This window comes from Miscanthus floridulus, chromosome 2 (genome assembly GCF_019320115.1).
Source record: "Miscanthus floridulus cultivar M001 chromosome 2, ASM1932011v1, whole genome shotgun sequence".
NCBI classification, from domain to species: Eukaryota; Viridiplantae; Streptophyta; class Magnoliopsida; order Poales; family Poaceae; genus Miscanthus; species Miscanthus floridulus.
In genome coordinates this window covers 9,157,019-9,172,770 of record NC_089581.1, presented here as the reverse complement: position 1 = coordinate 9,172,770, position 15,752 = coordinate 9,157,019, and the positions used below count along the sequence as shown (strand labels likewise).

At 46.1% G+C, this 15,752-nt stretch overlaps 1 protein-coding gene and 1 pseudogene across 4 annotated transcripts; one reads left to right on the top strand and one right to left on the bottom strand.

Moving 5' to 3' along the window:
- Positions 1-4,461: 4,461 nt before the first annotated feature.
- LOC136516466 (YTH domain-containing protein ECT3-like) lies at positions 4,462-8,683 on the bottom strand. Of its 4 annotated transcripts, none has more exons than XM_066509869.1 (9): positions 8,522-8,683; positions 8,077-8,156; positions 7,855-7,999; positions 7,674-7,729; positions 7,081-7,503; positions 6,165-6,725; positions 5,849-6,061; positions 5,490-5,633; positions 4,462-5,171 (listed from the first exon to the last, which is right to left on the bottom strand). In XM_066509869.1, exons 1-9 carry the CDS (start codon positions 8,547-8,549, stop codon positions 4,971-4,973), a joined length of 1,851 nt encoding a protein of 616 aa, XP_066365966.1. In that variant the 5' UTR covers positions 8,550-8,683; the 3' UTR covers positions 4,462-4,970. The 4 variants fall into 4 exon arrangements, with proteins under 4 accessions (XP_066365966.1, XP_066365971.1, XP_066365986.1 ...); XM_066509874.1 differs by having other exon boundaries at positions 8,077-8,136; positions 8,526-8,683; XM_066509880.1 differs by having other exon boundaries at positions 5,033-5,171; positions 5,463-5,633.
- A 133-nt stretch (positions 8,684-8,816) lies between these two features.
- LOC136516490 (uncharacterized) lies at positions 8,817-14,766 on the top strand (annotated as a pseudogene).
- Positions 14,767-15,752: the final 986 nt, after the last annotated feature.

Genomic DNA, 15,752 nt, shown 5'->3' with positions numbered 1-15,752 from the left:
TGAGATCCTATGGGTTCCCAGGACGCGCGTATGTGCCCTAAAAGTTTTCCACGAAGATCTCTTTTTGGTCCGTCCAACTTTGGATTTGGTTGGGCGGAAGGTGTTCCAACCACGTTCGTGCCGAATCAACCAGGAACAATGGAAGGTTGTGAATAATGAAACTATCACTACCCACTCCACCGGCTTGGCAAGCAAGCCGATAATTCTTGAGCCATAGTCCAGGGTTTGTTTCCCCAGAGTATTTCGGGATGTTGGTCGACGGTCGGTACTGTGGTGGGAAGACGGCGTTGAGGATATGTTGGCCAAAGGCCCGAGGTCCGGGCAAGTCGGGGCTCTAGCTTCGGTCCTCGCCGTTGTCGTAGCATCCGCCATGACGAGGGTGGTAGCCACGGCTAGCCTCCTCCCTCTCATCGCTATGGGCATGCCTACGGGCATCTAGGGTGTTGCGCGCGCCACGGTGGAGGCCAAGATGCTCATGCACCGGAGCCACGGCGCGTGGCCTGTCGCCTTGCTACACCTGGTGGACTGACATGTCCCTATTGGGTCGCTCTGAGGGCACGCACTGGCTGGCGTCGAGCTCACGTCGTTGGGATAGCGAGCTTTTGGCCTGCTGCGCCGTCGCACGCTCAAGTAGCGTGCGAATCTCATGAGGGGCCTGACAATCCTCTGGTGTCATGGGCTCTGCAAGCCCCTAGAAGAAGGCCGCCACGGCAGTGACGTTCTGGCTTGCCCGGGTGAAGTGTGGGAGGGCTTCGTCGTCCTCGATGATCCTCCAGTTCACATTGCGGGTCGCGGCGCATGCACGCCCACCATCTCCATGGCGCTCGAGCTCCGTGCGTTCCTGCTCGAGCTGGAGTCATGCTTCTTCAAGCTCTTGGTGTCGCGCCCTCATCTGCTCTACCCGCAGGAGTGGTGGGTGAAAGGATCAAGATGCCCAAGAGGGGGGTGAATTAGGCTAATTCTAAATTTTCTTGCAATAATTAAATCCTACGGTTAGCCCAATTAACCCCTTGTGCCTAGAAAAATGTTTCTATTAATCTAACGCACAACAGACTTGCAACCTATGTTCCAAACTTACTCTAGCATGGCAATTCTATGAATGTAAGAACAAGTATTGAATTGCTCAAAGTAAATAGAGAGAGAGGAACGCGGTGATGTTTTGCCGAGGTATCGGAGAGTCGCCACTCCCCACTAGTCCTCGTTAGAGCACCCGCGCAAGGGTGTAGCTCCCCCTTGATCTACGCAAGGATCAAGTGCTCTCTACGGGTTAATTCTTCAACACTCCGTCGCGGCGAATCATCCAAAGCCGCTCACAACTTGAGTTGGGTCACCCACAAGCTCCGCCGGGTGGTCACCAAGCTCCCAATCACCACCAAGCCATCTAGGTGATGGCGATCACCAAGAGTAACAAGCACGAACTCTCACTTGACCACGCGAAGCCTAATGAGAAGATGGATGCACACTGGACTACTCTTGATTCACTAATGAGGCTACTCTCTTGGATTCTCAAATCTCAATCACCTCACTAGGACCTTGCTCTTCTTGGCACTCACAAACATGTTTCTCAGCTGTTGGAATGAGCAAAAGTGACTCTACACACGAGTGGTGCTTCTATTTATAAGGCAGCCTAAAAAACGAACCGTTATGAGCTTCTGCGGGGTGACCGGATGCTCTGATCAGTTCAACCTGCGAATCAGTGAAAATATGTTGACCGGACGCTGGTAGGGTCCGGTCACCACTGACCGGACGTGTCCGGTCGCATTAAACCCTTACTGGAACCTTACTGGACTCGACCGGATGCTGAACCCTTAGGGTCCGGTCAGTACTGACCAGACGCGTCTGGTCGTAGATTCCCTTCTCTAGAACCTTACTGGACTCGACCGGATGCTGCCTTTCAGAGTCCAGTCACTTGACCTCTCCAGCGTTCGGTCGCACCGAACGCAGTCTGTTGATCAAATGAACTGACCGGACCCTACGGCCAGCGTCCGGTCAGCATTTGACCCTCCATTCACTTCCAACTCTCGATCATATATGAATGAAGTTTGCTCCAAAGGATCTTAGGCATTCATAGGAGCTACCTAGAGCTAGTTTTAACAAGTGTGCATCACACCTAACTCACTAGACTCACCTAGGTCAAGCTACCCATCCATACCCCCCTTAATAGTACGGCCAAAGGAAAAACAAAGTCCTAAACTACTCTAAGTGTCACTCCAACTTTAATCGACACTTAGAACTAGTCATCCTTAACCTTGTCGTCCATCCTTTGAAAACCAAAATGATTTTCATCGTAGAGGCATGACAACCTTGATTGCCCAATTGATCTCCATTACCATGACCTAACTTTATTGTATCTGCAAAACACACGTTAATCATAGTAATCTTATATTGTCATTAATCACCGAAACCCAACTAGGGGCCTAGATGCTTTCAGTGGGGCCCCTGCATCCCCCTCGACCTCATTGTCGAAGTCGTCTGTTGGGGTAGCGCCTCCCTTATGGATGCTTTCGATGTATCCCTCGAGGGTACCTGCCATGAAACATTCTCGCGAGGGGTGATGGCTCCCCCTACTAGAGTCAGAGTCAGAGGGAGACTCCGATTCTCCCATGAGAAGGTCACAGAAAAATTCCGCGACGTATTCGGTCATCCCCACAAACTCATCGTTCGTAGGGGATGGAGGCGTGCGTTGCACCTCAAGATGGCCAACGGTCTCTGTGGCGTTGCGCAGACCGAACGGGAGTGTTGTCGGGGTGCTCCAGATGAGGTATTCCGGGACGAGCGGCTCTCCTCCGGCAAGCTGCATCATGACGTTGGCGAACGAGAAGGTGAGGTGGCCTAGGTCCTCCCGGGATGGTCGGGGTCCCAGGAAGGCGCCAAGCTGACGCTCTAGCCTCCTGTAATCGAAGCCGAGGAGCTGGTAGCTCCCGGGGGCATAGGCCTCTGGTTCATGCAGTTGCAGCTCAAGCGCCTCGGCGATCGCGTCGAGGCCAGCGGAGTGGAGAGGTTGGACGGCGGTGGGAACCTGCACTAACTCTCCCTCCATCGTAATGATGAAGTCCAGGTTCTCGAAGCGCACGTGCGCACCCGGGACCCAGCTGACGTCGTGACTAGCCATCCGAGGCCTGATGTGGATGTCGAGACGCGCAAAAAGCCCCTACCTGGAGCACCAACTGTCGATGTTTTTGGACCACCGAAGAGTAAATTTGTATTTGCGCGCCAGACTCGGATAGTGTGCTCGAAGGACACAAAGGTTTATACTGGTTCGGGCAGAGCGTCCCTACGTCCAGTTCGCTACTGCTCATGTTATCGGCACTTGGTTTACAGTAGGGGTTACAAACAGGCGAGAGAGGAAAATGATCTCAAGTCTCTGGTGGAAGGAGTGAACGGGTGCTGAGAGCTCGATTGCCGCTCAGCCGTGTGCTCGTATCGTGCTCTTGTGTTAAGATCTCTCCCGTGTCGAGATCTCACTTCCCTTAATGGGGCGCCCTACTTCCCCTTTTATAAGGGAAGGGAAAGCGTGGGTTACAGAGGAGGAAAAGGAGATGAGAGAGAGAAGAAGGCTTCCAGGGTCGCCGGGTCCTTCTTCTCCTTCATGCGGGTCCCGCCGATCCTGTAGATGTCAACACGGACGGCTCCATGTCGCGGCCCTGTTCGTCACTGGCGCCATGCGTAGGCGCCATCTGCCGGTCATAGCGTTCCACTCTATCCCAGCGGACGTCGTGATGAACTGACGCGCCTATCAGCGTCCTTATGAAGGTTAGGCAGAATAGCACCAGCACGTCCGACACTGTTCTTGATGTGAATCCCCAGGTATGGCCAATCATGGCCACAGGTTATATCGAAGTGTGCCGGCCTCTTCCCTGGCGTCAGAGTTTTGATCCAGGCCCATACGCTTGGACCTGGAGTGGTTGGCGGCGGTATGGGTCCCCGTCGGACGAGACGGAGCCCACGACCTTGGGCGAGATGGAAACCGCGTCCTTAGGGTCGGGCGAGACGGAGCCCGCACCCATGGGGTCGGGCGAGACGGAGCCCACGACTTCGAGGTCGGGCGAGACTGGAGCCCGCACCCAAGTGGTCGGACGAGACGGAGCCCGCGACATTGGGCGAGATGAAACCGCGTCCTTGGGGTCGGGCGAGATGGAGCCGTGGCCTCGAGGTCGGGCGAGACGGAGCTCGCGGCCTTGTGGTCGGACGAGACAGAGCCCACGGCCTTAGGGTTAGGTGTGACCTTTTAATACGTCTCGAGCCATCTGAAGAACTGGGGAAGTCAGCATGGGTGCTAATTTTCTTGCGTTGGGCATCCCTAATATCGATACCCCACGACATGCCAGAATCGAATATGGATACTGGTTCAAAGCCCATTTCACTACGTGACCATCAACAGTTTGCAGGCTATGGAGGAAATTGGCAAAGCAACAGAGAACTGAAGTAACCTAAACCAAGGCCAACACGCTGTAACATGTATATGACAGAAAAAGATCGGTGTTTCCAAAATTCAGATAACACCTAGCCCAAAAGATCAAAACCATTAACATTCGCTTCAAAATCCACAACTGGACCTCATTTCTATTTCCACATGTGTTTGAATTGGAGCTCCAATTCAGTTCATCTAACCCAATGCCATGAGCCCACGAACCAGGGCCTTTCACATCTCCACACCTAGGTACAACTCCAAACGTAAGACAAAGGACAGAACTCTGGAATAAGAACAGCTAATATCTATCTAACCACCTTAGATGACAATGCAACAAACCACTGTGAAAATGGTACATTCGAGAAACCAACGAGAAACCTAGCAGGATACAGAATCGCCGTAGACTGCACCCTTTTGCAATCAAGCAGCATTGCAAAGGAAAAACAAAGAGAGAAAAAAACATAGCAGAATCTTGAATGACTTGAACACCAGCAGCTTCTGCGGCACAAAAGGTGTCTCCTTGGACCAGGCTCCAATAGCTGATGGCATGCAGTGAAAATTAACAGCCATTTGCAACGGCCGCCTCTTCAGTTGTTGGCTTAATATCTTCTGGGGCGACACCATTAACAGCTACTGCCTCCACACTATTGTCCACCACAGCGTTTTGTTCCCCTATGGCCTCAGGTTTCTGCAGGCTCTCCTTCCCATCAGTAGCTTGATTTTCAGCAATGTTGGTGGCTGCCAACTTTCTATTCATGACCTGCAGGGTGAAAATGGCAGTTGAAATAGTTTCTCAACATCCAAATAAGGGTAAACGCTACTGATGGATACCATGAAACGGGCTGAATAGTGCCAAATTGCCAATCCACATGAACTTATAATAGGAAAAATGCTCAAACCAATTCTACAGAACCTCCATTGCTGCATATAACCCGTACATATTCGAAGGAAATATTAGGGAACATAAGCTAGATTTTCATAGTTCTCAGGTTAACAAGGGAAACTGCAAGTGCTAGCATTCATACAACTGCAGTAGAAGAGGGCTCATTACATGAAGTAGATTGGTAGTCACTCACACCTCAACTGGATGCTGACGCTTTGATTTCTTCTCCTGCATTATCTTTTCACGATCATCATAAAAGCTAAAGTCGTCCAAGATGGATGTCTTGCAGACATAATCCTTGAAAATCTTTAAAACCTGAAGGCCTTGGTCAAGCTTAACCTGCAGACACCATGAAAAAGTATGGGAAAACTTAGCTACCGCAACATTAAAAGAGTTAGACATAAAAATCTGAAGGGCAATTTTCCATTTCTCTTAAGAGAGTACTGGCTTCCTGATTCATGCATATCAAGAATTTCTGCTACAATGTGTTACCATCAACAATCAGTGGAGAAAACTGACAAAACAAGAGAAAAACTGAAAGGAACTTAACTCACCTCCTGCGTATCTCTGCTGTTTGTAACTGGTTTGTTTTCGTTATACTCAAGAATGATGTGCTTCAACGAGCTGTTAGGAATGTCCTTCACAATGTGCCACTTGACAGGGAAGCAACCAGTCCACTTGTCCTGCTGCCAGTATTCAACTGTCTTGTTAAAATCAACCCGACCCACCATCTCAGCCAGACCAACAAACTGTCCGCTGGTGTTAACCTGGAAAATCGAGGAAGACAAGTAGCATCAACATCCAACCTTACACACAGGTTCACAGAAGGGGAAAAAAGGCTCTTTAATAGAGGATAAGGTTCAGACTTACAGAAAACAACAGGAACACAGGACAACTGCTTGATTTTTCCTTAGCCTCTTGATAAGCAGCATCCAGCTTTTTATTTCCACTAGGGGTGCTTGCCCAAACATTGTACTTAATGCTCTTGTGAACATCATCCTCACTGTATGATTTAATAATAAAAAATTTGGCATCTGAGTAGGTCTCACCAAAATCAGCAAGGTTGTACTGTTCCTGCTTAACAGCATTAGAGGCATCACTGCTGGGAGGCTCCTGTCCTTTTGCATCAACAGCTGCTCCAGAACCCTGTTGGCTTTTAAACAGACTACTTCTTGGTCCACGCTTCAACTCATCCAAACCATCCAAGTTCCCATTGCCAAAACCATAAGATCCGTAGGTTTTTCCTCTTGGCCTGTACTTCCCATTCGAAAACGCATTCCACCCACCATACAGCCCAGGACCATAGACATGAGAACCATACCAAAAGCTAGGTGCATAAGTGTTTGTGTTGTACATTCCACTACCAGAGTACATTGAACTCATGCACCCAGCAGATGGCAGCCCCATTGAAGAGTTCTGCCCATGCAAGCCCTGCAAGAATGCCCATGTTCAGAAGCAGTTGATGCCCATACAGCAAACTAAGAAAGTATGCAGGGTATGTACATTTCACTTAAAAATGCAACTGAACATAGCTTACATTGCCCCAAAATAACACAAAACCTATCAATAAGTTGATTATAACGCAAAAAATTGTAGTGCTGGTTTATCTATCTTTCTTTCCCAGATACTGATCATTAGGTCTAGACAGAACAGAAATTTAATAAAGTTATGTGGTACATGGATCATTATCAACGATCAGTATTCACTATTCAGTAAGTAACACAATTTCTGGAGTAAGCTCAATAATAGATGACAAAGTCCATGCACTTTCATATTCTGACTATACCTTATTATTATTAGAGACTGTCGATGTAGGATTCCCACCCGAGAATTTCGGATGCTTTTCTGAAGAGGTACGGCCACCAGACCATGGGTAAGCCGTTTTGCTACCTTGATTCTGGTAATTACCAAAACGGCCATTTGGTTTCAGAGGCAAAGTTTCCTTCTTCAGACCTTTTACATCATCAATGCTTTTCAGAGTGGTTTTGGAGGAATCCAACAAGACAGGCTGCTTATCAGCAGCAATCGCAGTAGAAACATCTTCTTGTATCGAAGGAGATGATTTGCCAGTTTTAGCCTTGTATACTGGTTTGCTGGCAGTAGTCTTTGGCTGGTAGTATGTGGATGGGTACTGGTAATGCTGTGATCCATAAATCTGACCATCAGCAATACCATAATGAGGATAGCAGTACATGTCCCCATAAACACCCTGAGGAGAAACAAACAAGACCAATTAATCCAAGTACACTTTGTACAGACTAAAATTGTGAGCACGACTTTCATTTGCTGTGTCCAACTAATGGGGTGGACAATGTATTGAACTATGGAGATGAGTGTCTACAAGCTTAATGAGATGTAAAGAAGGGGATGAATACTCACAGGGGAAAGTGCATCCCCTCCATCCTGGCTCACGTAGCCGGAATAATCACCCCAACCTAAGACAGAGTTAAAGGCGAGTGCTCTGAGTTCGGGATCAACATGTAACTACACAGTTGCAGTTTCTACTGCTAATCCACTAGAAACAGGCATATTAACAGACTAATAAACAGCACTGCTTCACCTCCACAGTAGTAAGCTCCAGGGTAGGCACCATAGTACATGGCAGCATCCTTGTAATCCTGCTGCGCCCATGGCTCCGCTGAGGACGCTGGAGGGTTCAGAGACACCACCTCACCCTTGGGCACACCATTCAGCCCTCCCGACCCCTGCAGAAAAGATTCAAAACTTAGACTCTGGAGGGCTGCTGCCGCTGGAATTGCACGGGGAGGCAAGCGGAATATACCTTGTCCTTCGTCTCTGGGCCCTTGCCACCTTTGCTCTTGGGATCCACCAGGGACAGCGTCTGCAGTAAATCCGCAACATCTGGCGCAAATCAAGTCAAGGGAAAACTCTGATCCAGGAGCTTCCAAATACACAGACCAGATGATCACGGATTCAGCAGGGAATTCTAAACCACGGAGTTAAACTAGGATCGAGGAACAGCAGCGCAGAACAAAATTCACAACAAAAACTAGAACACCACACACTCCACAGTCGGCGCTTGTAATCAACACGAAACGCCAAAAAAAAGTCCATAATCCTGTGCTTTCACCAACAAATCGCCTGCGGCTAAGAAACCAAGCTATTCGCTGGTCCAAAAAAGGCACCAAAACCTTCGGAAAATCGCCCCAAAAAAAACGCAACCAAATCAGGGGAAGGGTGGAGCTGCAAAGGGTTCTCAAGGATACGTACGGCAGCGGGCGCGACGGCGGCCATGGTGTCGATCCGGTGGACGCGGGGAGCGTGGCGGCGCGGTCCAAAACCCCAGAGAAACCCTAACGAGGCGGAGCGGGGGTGGGTGGTATGGTAAGTGTGAGGGCAGAGGTGGAGCCGCCCGCAACTGTGGGGAAAAAAAGAAAGAATGGAAAGGGGAGCGAGGGAAACGTGTGGAGAGAGAGCGAGCGCGTTATTTACAATCGCGCGGCGAGGGGTTTGGTACCGTTTGGAATTTTCCTTTTCGACGACGAGGTTGTGGGCCTGGGCCGGTGGGCTGGATGGGCTTTTGCAGGTGGGGGAAAGTGGAGTTCGTCGTCTTGGAGTTGATTAAGGGCCCACTGGGCACGTGCCGAGTTCGAGCCCCGACGACGATCATCGCCTCCTCCTCCTCAGCATCGACATGAGCAGCCGCAGCGGCACAGCCACACCGCTCGATTCCGATGGCCGCGGAGGCGCCTCCTTGCCGCTACCGCCGGATCCGGAAGGCTTCTGACCTCTCCGCCGTCAGCGCCGCCGCGCCCTCTAAACGGGTACTCCCTCGCCAGTCGCCCCCCTCTTCCTGCCCTCGTCCACGTTTTGCGTGTCTTCAACTATGTGTTCGTAGGTCATGCATGATGTTTTAGATTCGTGGAATAATCAGCCTGAAGGCATGACACTTTTTCATTTTTTTTCTTTTTTTATAAGTCATTTTTTTTTATTTCATTGCTACCTTGCCCGTCACTGCGGGATTGTGAACAGACACAATGTAAGCTCAAGTTCATTTTCAGTTTTTTGTTTTATATAAAACATTTTCTGTTTAACTGCAAGGTTGCTACTTGCCAGTATAGTATCACTATGTGTTAAAATTGGTCAATTGGGACATCTGTTATGCACGACCTTGATCCTGTTATCGTTTAGAGTGTACCTGGAAACAGAAAAATATGGGACTCATGTATTGATATGTGTCGACATAAAATTTCGTCCCGTGCCGAGGGCACACGAGCAAGTCGGAAGAGTCCGCTCGATTGAGCTGAAGATCCGCCTAGCTTCAGCATAGGGATGGTCGATCCTGCATACTCCTCCTGAGACGTACCAGTTAATTTGCCCTGCAATTGTCAAGAAGAGAAAGCTAATCAGTAATTTAAGGCGGAACGTGCCGGTGTTACCAGACAATCCCGAATATGCGGCTCTGAGAGTCGATATGAAAGAGATCGACTAAATAGTCGATTCCAGCATATTCATAAGAATAAATCAGTTAAAGCTTATGGGGTTGTGTAAGAAGAATCGGTTATCGTTTAGGATGAATATCATTATTTAGACAAATATTGATCAATGACAAAAGGATGTCAACAATGATTAATTTATGCTAAGCCAATAATTGCAAATAACTGAATCCTTTTTATATAAAAGAAACAGTTCGTCATCATTTAATCATTTAATAAAGATAAATCTAATGAACATATTAGATCTCATCTATCGCTGTGACTACTGGGGCATGAGGCAGAATCATGCAGGCTGTAGAAACAACAATAGATTCAATGATCCTAACTTATTACTAATATCAATGAGGCATGAGGCAGAATCATACAGTCTGTAATACAATAATAAGATCACGGGGCTAACACATCTTATAACATATCTTTACTTCAACGGTCTTGTGACATGAACTGTTCGTGAAAACACTCGATATCGGCTAAAACAGCCGATTCAGGCATAGCGCACAGTTAAGGTCATGCTCTATCAGGAACAGATCTACCAAATAACGATCCCCACTCCATGGTGCTAATTGGGGGTGTGATACAGAATCACACAGGCCGTGATAACAGGCCATGGAACGGTTTTCGCTAGCCAACGGATCTACTCAAGACAAAACATGCATTGACCGCATACTATGCGCGATCAAGATTGACATAAAACGGTCGATAAAACATAACTCATCGTTTTAAGATACAGATTAGATCAAAATTCAGATTAACAAATGATGGGTTAAACAGGATATAAGGCCGATCTAGATCAATCCCAATCAGGCGAAGTAATATTGATGTAATTAAATGAATAATGGAAGTAATAAGTAATATCGATAACTTAATAAATCTATCCGAAGGAACGTCATCCTTAGATGGAGCCGATAACTTGACCTTAATCTAGTTCGAGCAGTGGAGGTCGACCGAATTGATGCAGCCGTACTTGAACTAGACAAGAGTCGATAACTAGCTTATACCGGAGTTGCAATGGAGGTCGGATCGATGTAGCCGTACGAACAGAAGTATAAGCCATGACGGTACTTACAGACAAGCAGTGGAGGTCGACCGGATCGATGCAGCCGTACTTGCTGAAGAACTCGCCGAGATCTACCTTACTCCTACTCCTAAGGGGTGGCCGGAGTAAAAAAAAAAGTAAGTAACTTGTATTTGATTGATTGTATGTTTTACAAGGAGCAAAGGGTACATATTTATACCCTGCAGTAATGATCCTGATGAGCTACGTACATAACTTACCTAACAATAATATCTAAATGAAAGGAAATATTAAAATACATAGACTCTAATTTTCCTCATGCAGAGTCCTCGCTAATAAAGCTTCTATTCATGTCCTTATCTCGTTCGGCTCAACCGGCATAGATTCAGTACGTAGACATGCCACCTTTGCCGAACCGTATATGGACACAACATCTAATCGGCCATGTATATACACGTATATGATACAAGTCCTTGCTTCTTGCATTGTCGATGTGCATCTGGACGCCATATCTGAATAGAATAATATTCACTTTCCTTTGTTGCACATACGTGATGCATGTATAGCTTTTCAAACACATCATTCTGCCAATAACATTTCTTTTGTTGCTTTACGTGATATCTCTATCAGGCCGACTTCAAGATGTTGTATGTCATCGATTTTCTCAAATATTTCATATATTAGCAAATCTTTCAGACTTGGCCGAATATAATAATCTGCCATGTGTGAGAATATCTCTAATAATTCTCTCAAGTCATGACACGTGCACTTTCCTCGATCCTTTTGATTTTTTCCTTATTTCACATGAGGAGATCTTGGACGTCGAGCTTCTCCAAAATTGAAAAATATTTCCTGACCGGCTCCCAAATATCCACCAATTAAGAGATTTTTTTGTTTTTTGACATCATCAGCCGATCTCTTTATTTTTAGGATAAGATTACCAAATTTTGGTGTAAACAATATGAAATTTTGTGCTTTACTTTTTTCCATGTTGTTCCTTATACCAAAACAAAATTTCAGGTGCGCATGGGAGAGAGACGATGCACCGGTCATGAGGACAGGATCAGCAGCTTACCTGACGAGTTACTCATCTTGATTATTGACAAGCTGGACATACGGTCAACAATAACAACCACCATCCTATCGAAGCGATGGCGTGATCTTCCTCGGCGTTTGCCGACATCCTATAACCTCGCTGTCGATGACATCCTCCCACCACGCTATCACCACCTGAAACGTCTTAACATGGAGGCTAAGGCAGCGTATGAGGCAGAGAAGAACATGCACAAGCTGACCGGCATCTATGCCATCAAGGCTCGGCATGAGCGTTGGATGGCCAAGATCAGGCCTCTCAGTGCCATCCTGGAACGCTACAAGCGCCGAGCCATGAGGCGCTATGTCTAGCAGGTGAACGCATTTCTTCTGGCCCCAAAGAATGTGCGTCAGCGCCGACCTGTCCACAAGCTGAGGCTACAAATGCTGGGACGTTGGCATGAAAACATTGATGAATGGGTCACTGCAGCCATTGCCAAGTGGGGTGTTGAGGACTTCGAGCTTATTATTGATGGCTATTGCGTATGCTATGACCTCAAGCAGCTGGATCGATACCAGAACGTTCGTCTGGAGCGGCTTGTGCTATCCAACTGCCAGCCTCTTTGTGCATGGAACTGCCTGACAGTACAGAGGCTCACCAAACTCACATTGGGTGCAGGTTCATATATGGGAATCATCAGTAGTATTCTTAGAAACTGCATAGAGCTAAGGGATTTCAAAATCACATCTTCTCATGTTTGCCAAGCTGCTCTACGTTTCTTTGTGCCGACGTCGAAGATAAAGAGTCTACAAGTGGATTGGTGCTGCTTTGGGAAAATATATCTGATGTCTGATGTCTCTGCCTTGTCTTGAGACTTTCGTTTGCCGTGGTCGCCCAACCAAGTTATCCTATGGTGAGGTGCCTCGCCTTAGGCATGTGAGCTTGGACTACTTACAGACCGAATATAACATCGACGATGAATCTGGTACTAGTAGGACATATCCACCGAGCAAATTCTTCAAAAGGATCCCACCGCTAGATTCCCTTGTTCTGCAGTTCAAAGGGCCCCGGGTGAGTAATCATCTCTTCTCTCTTATGCATACTTAAGTAATTGTGTATTGACATTGCTGTGTCATGTAAAAACCGTTGTGTATTTATGTATACAGATGTGGATCGAACCTTTTGTTGTTCCTGGTGGTCAGCTCAAAAAACTGTTCATCGCAAATGTCCCAGTGAACTAGGACGTACTATGGATTGCAGCACCAGCTTTGGAATCGTTCCATGTTCATGTACGTTTTTTCTTGACCAAAGCTGTGTTTAGTTCGTGAAATTTGGGAATTTGGCTGGGAATTTGGCTACCGTAGCACTTTCATTTTTATTTGATAATTAATATTCAATCATGGACTAATTAGGCTCAAAACGTTCGTCTCGCGATTTTCAACCAAACTGTGCAATTAGTTTTTTTTCGTCTACATTTAATGCTCTATGCACGTATCGTAAGATTCGATGTGATGGCTACTGTAACACTTTTTGGAAAAGTTTTTGGGATCTAAACACAGCCCAAACTTACTGAAAACAAATGCGCATGGATGTTGGAAATACTAAGGCTGTGTTTAGTTCGCGAAATAAAAATTTTTGGATGTCACATCGGATGTTTCGGGGACATCGGAAGAGGTTTTCGGATACTAATAAAAAACTAATTACATAGCTCGTCCGGAAACTGCGAGACGAATTTATTAAGCCTAATTAATCCATCATTAGCGCATGTTAGTTACTGTAGCACTTATGGCTAATCATGGACTAATTAGTCTTAAAACATTCGTCTCGCGATTTTCAACCAAACTGTGCAATTAGTTTTTTTTATCTATATTTAATACTCTATACATATGCCGCAAGATTCGATGTGATAGTTTGGGGTGAAAATTTTTGGGAACTAAACCAAGGGCCTGTTTAGTTCCCCTCCAAAACGTCAAATTTTTCAAGATTCCCCGTCACATCGAATCTTTGGACGCATACATGAAGCATTAAATATAAATAAAAAATAAAACTAATTACACAGTTTAGACGAAATCCACGAGACGAATCTTTTAAGCCTAATTAGACTATGATTGGACATTAATCGTCAAATAACAACGAAAATGCTACCTTGTCGTTTTGCCAACATTTTCGGCAACTAAACTAGGCCCAGGCCTAACTGTAAACCCAACTGTTCTGAAATCTGACAGATTGACAACAACTCGGAGCAGCGAGGCTCAGGTGATCTTTGTGACAGTCTGGACGCCGATGCGCAGCAACATCAGAACCGTCGCCTGAAGGAGCTTGTTGTGGCAGGCTTCGGCCATGTTTAGTTCCCCCATTTTCCAGAATTTGGCACTATGCAAAAAGAAGATTCCCCGTCACATCAAACTTGCGGTACATGCATGGAGTACTAAATGTTGACGAAATCAAAAACTAATTACACAGTTTGGTTGTACTCTACGAGACGAACGTTTTGAGCCTAATTAGTCAACGATTGGACAATTATTACCAAATAAAAACAAAACGCTACAGTGCATGAACAGTACCGCCGAATCCGGCGGCGCCGAATCGGCCTCCAACTAAACACGGCCTTCGAAGGATTGGGGTGGCAAACAGGCTTTGTCAGAATGATCATGAAGAGGTCGCCGTCGCTGAGGCACGTGCACCTGCTTGACGGCGAGGTCAGGGACGATGAGCAGGAGCTGGGGGCGCTGCAGATCGTCCCACAGCGCCGGGAGTGGCACGAGTGTGAGCGAGCTGAGGTGCTGGATGACCTTCGGCCTGTTCGTTTGCTCATATCTGGCTTATAAGTCATAGCTTATCAGTCAACGAACAATATTTTTCTCTCACACCAAACCAGCCAACAGTACTTTCAGTCATGACTTATAAGCCAAATCTACCCAAATGAACAGGGTTTCGCTTCCTGAATAATTCTGGAATGAGCTGCATAGCTTCTTCCTCGTTCAAATAATATCATTCCATGCCTTGTTAAATCGGTTTAAATTATGAAAAAAAAGAATGTAGAGTTACACGTGTGCCTTTTTTTTATTTATAATAAGGATTATGCATGTGCCTTGTCACCTTTCGCTTGGAGACTAGTATAGTGCCCGTGCTAACGTCACGGTTGTATTTCAGGATACACATGAAAACAACCCAATGAAAAAAGATATGTTACGGACAATATTTGCAATTGCAATTGATCCATTATAAATAATTTGGCTAAAACAGTTCCTCTATCAGGGCTACTTGCTTACTTCTACAGTTTGACATTATCCTGTTCCTCAAATCTAATGAATGCTAGTGCTTCTCCACTTGTCCTCATATCCTCAGTAGTCTCCTGAAAATATGTAAGACAAAATCAGCCCTTGTTTAGTTCACGAAAAGTTGGAAATTTGGCTACTGTAGCACTTTCGTTTTTATTTGACAATTAGTGTTCAATCATGGACTAATTAGATTCAAAACGTTCGTCTCGTAATTTCCAATCAAACTGTGCAATTAGTTTTTTTTCGTCTACATTTAATGCTCCATGCACGTATCGCAATATTCGATGTGATGGGTACTGTAGCACTTTTCGTGAAAACTTTTCGCGAACTAAACAAGGGCTCATATTATGAGTGGCAAGAAGAATATGATAGTACTGCTGCTACTAAGAATGTGTTTAGTTGTTCAAACTTTGGACATCTAAAAAGCACACATCAATGTAGCGGTACTGTAGCATTTCGTTTGTATTTGGTAATAATTGTCCAACCGTTGACTAATTAGGCTCAAAACATTTATTTCCCAAAGTACAACCAAACTATATAATTATTTATTTTTTTTATCTATATTTAATACTCTATGCATGTGTTCAAAGATTTGATGTGATGTGATGTGATGGAGAATCTTGTACTGTGCAAAATTTAGAGGTGCAAAATTGGTGGAACTAGACAAGGGCT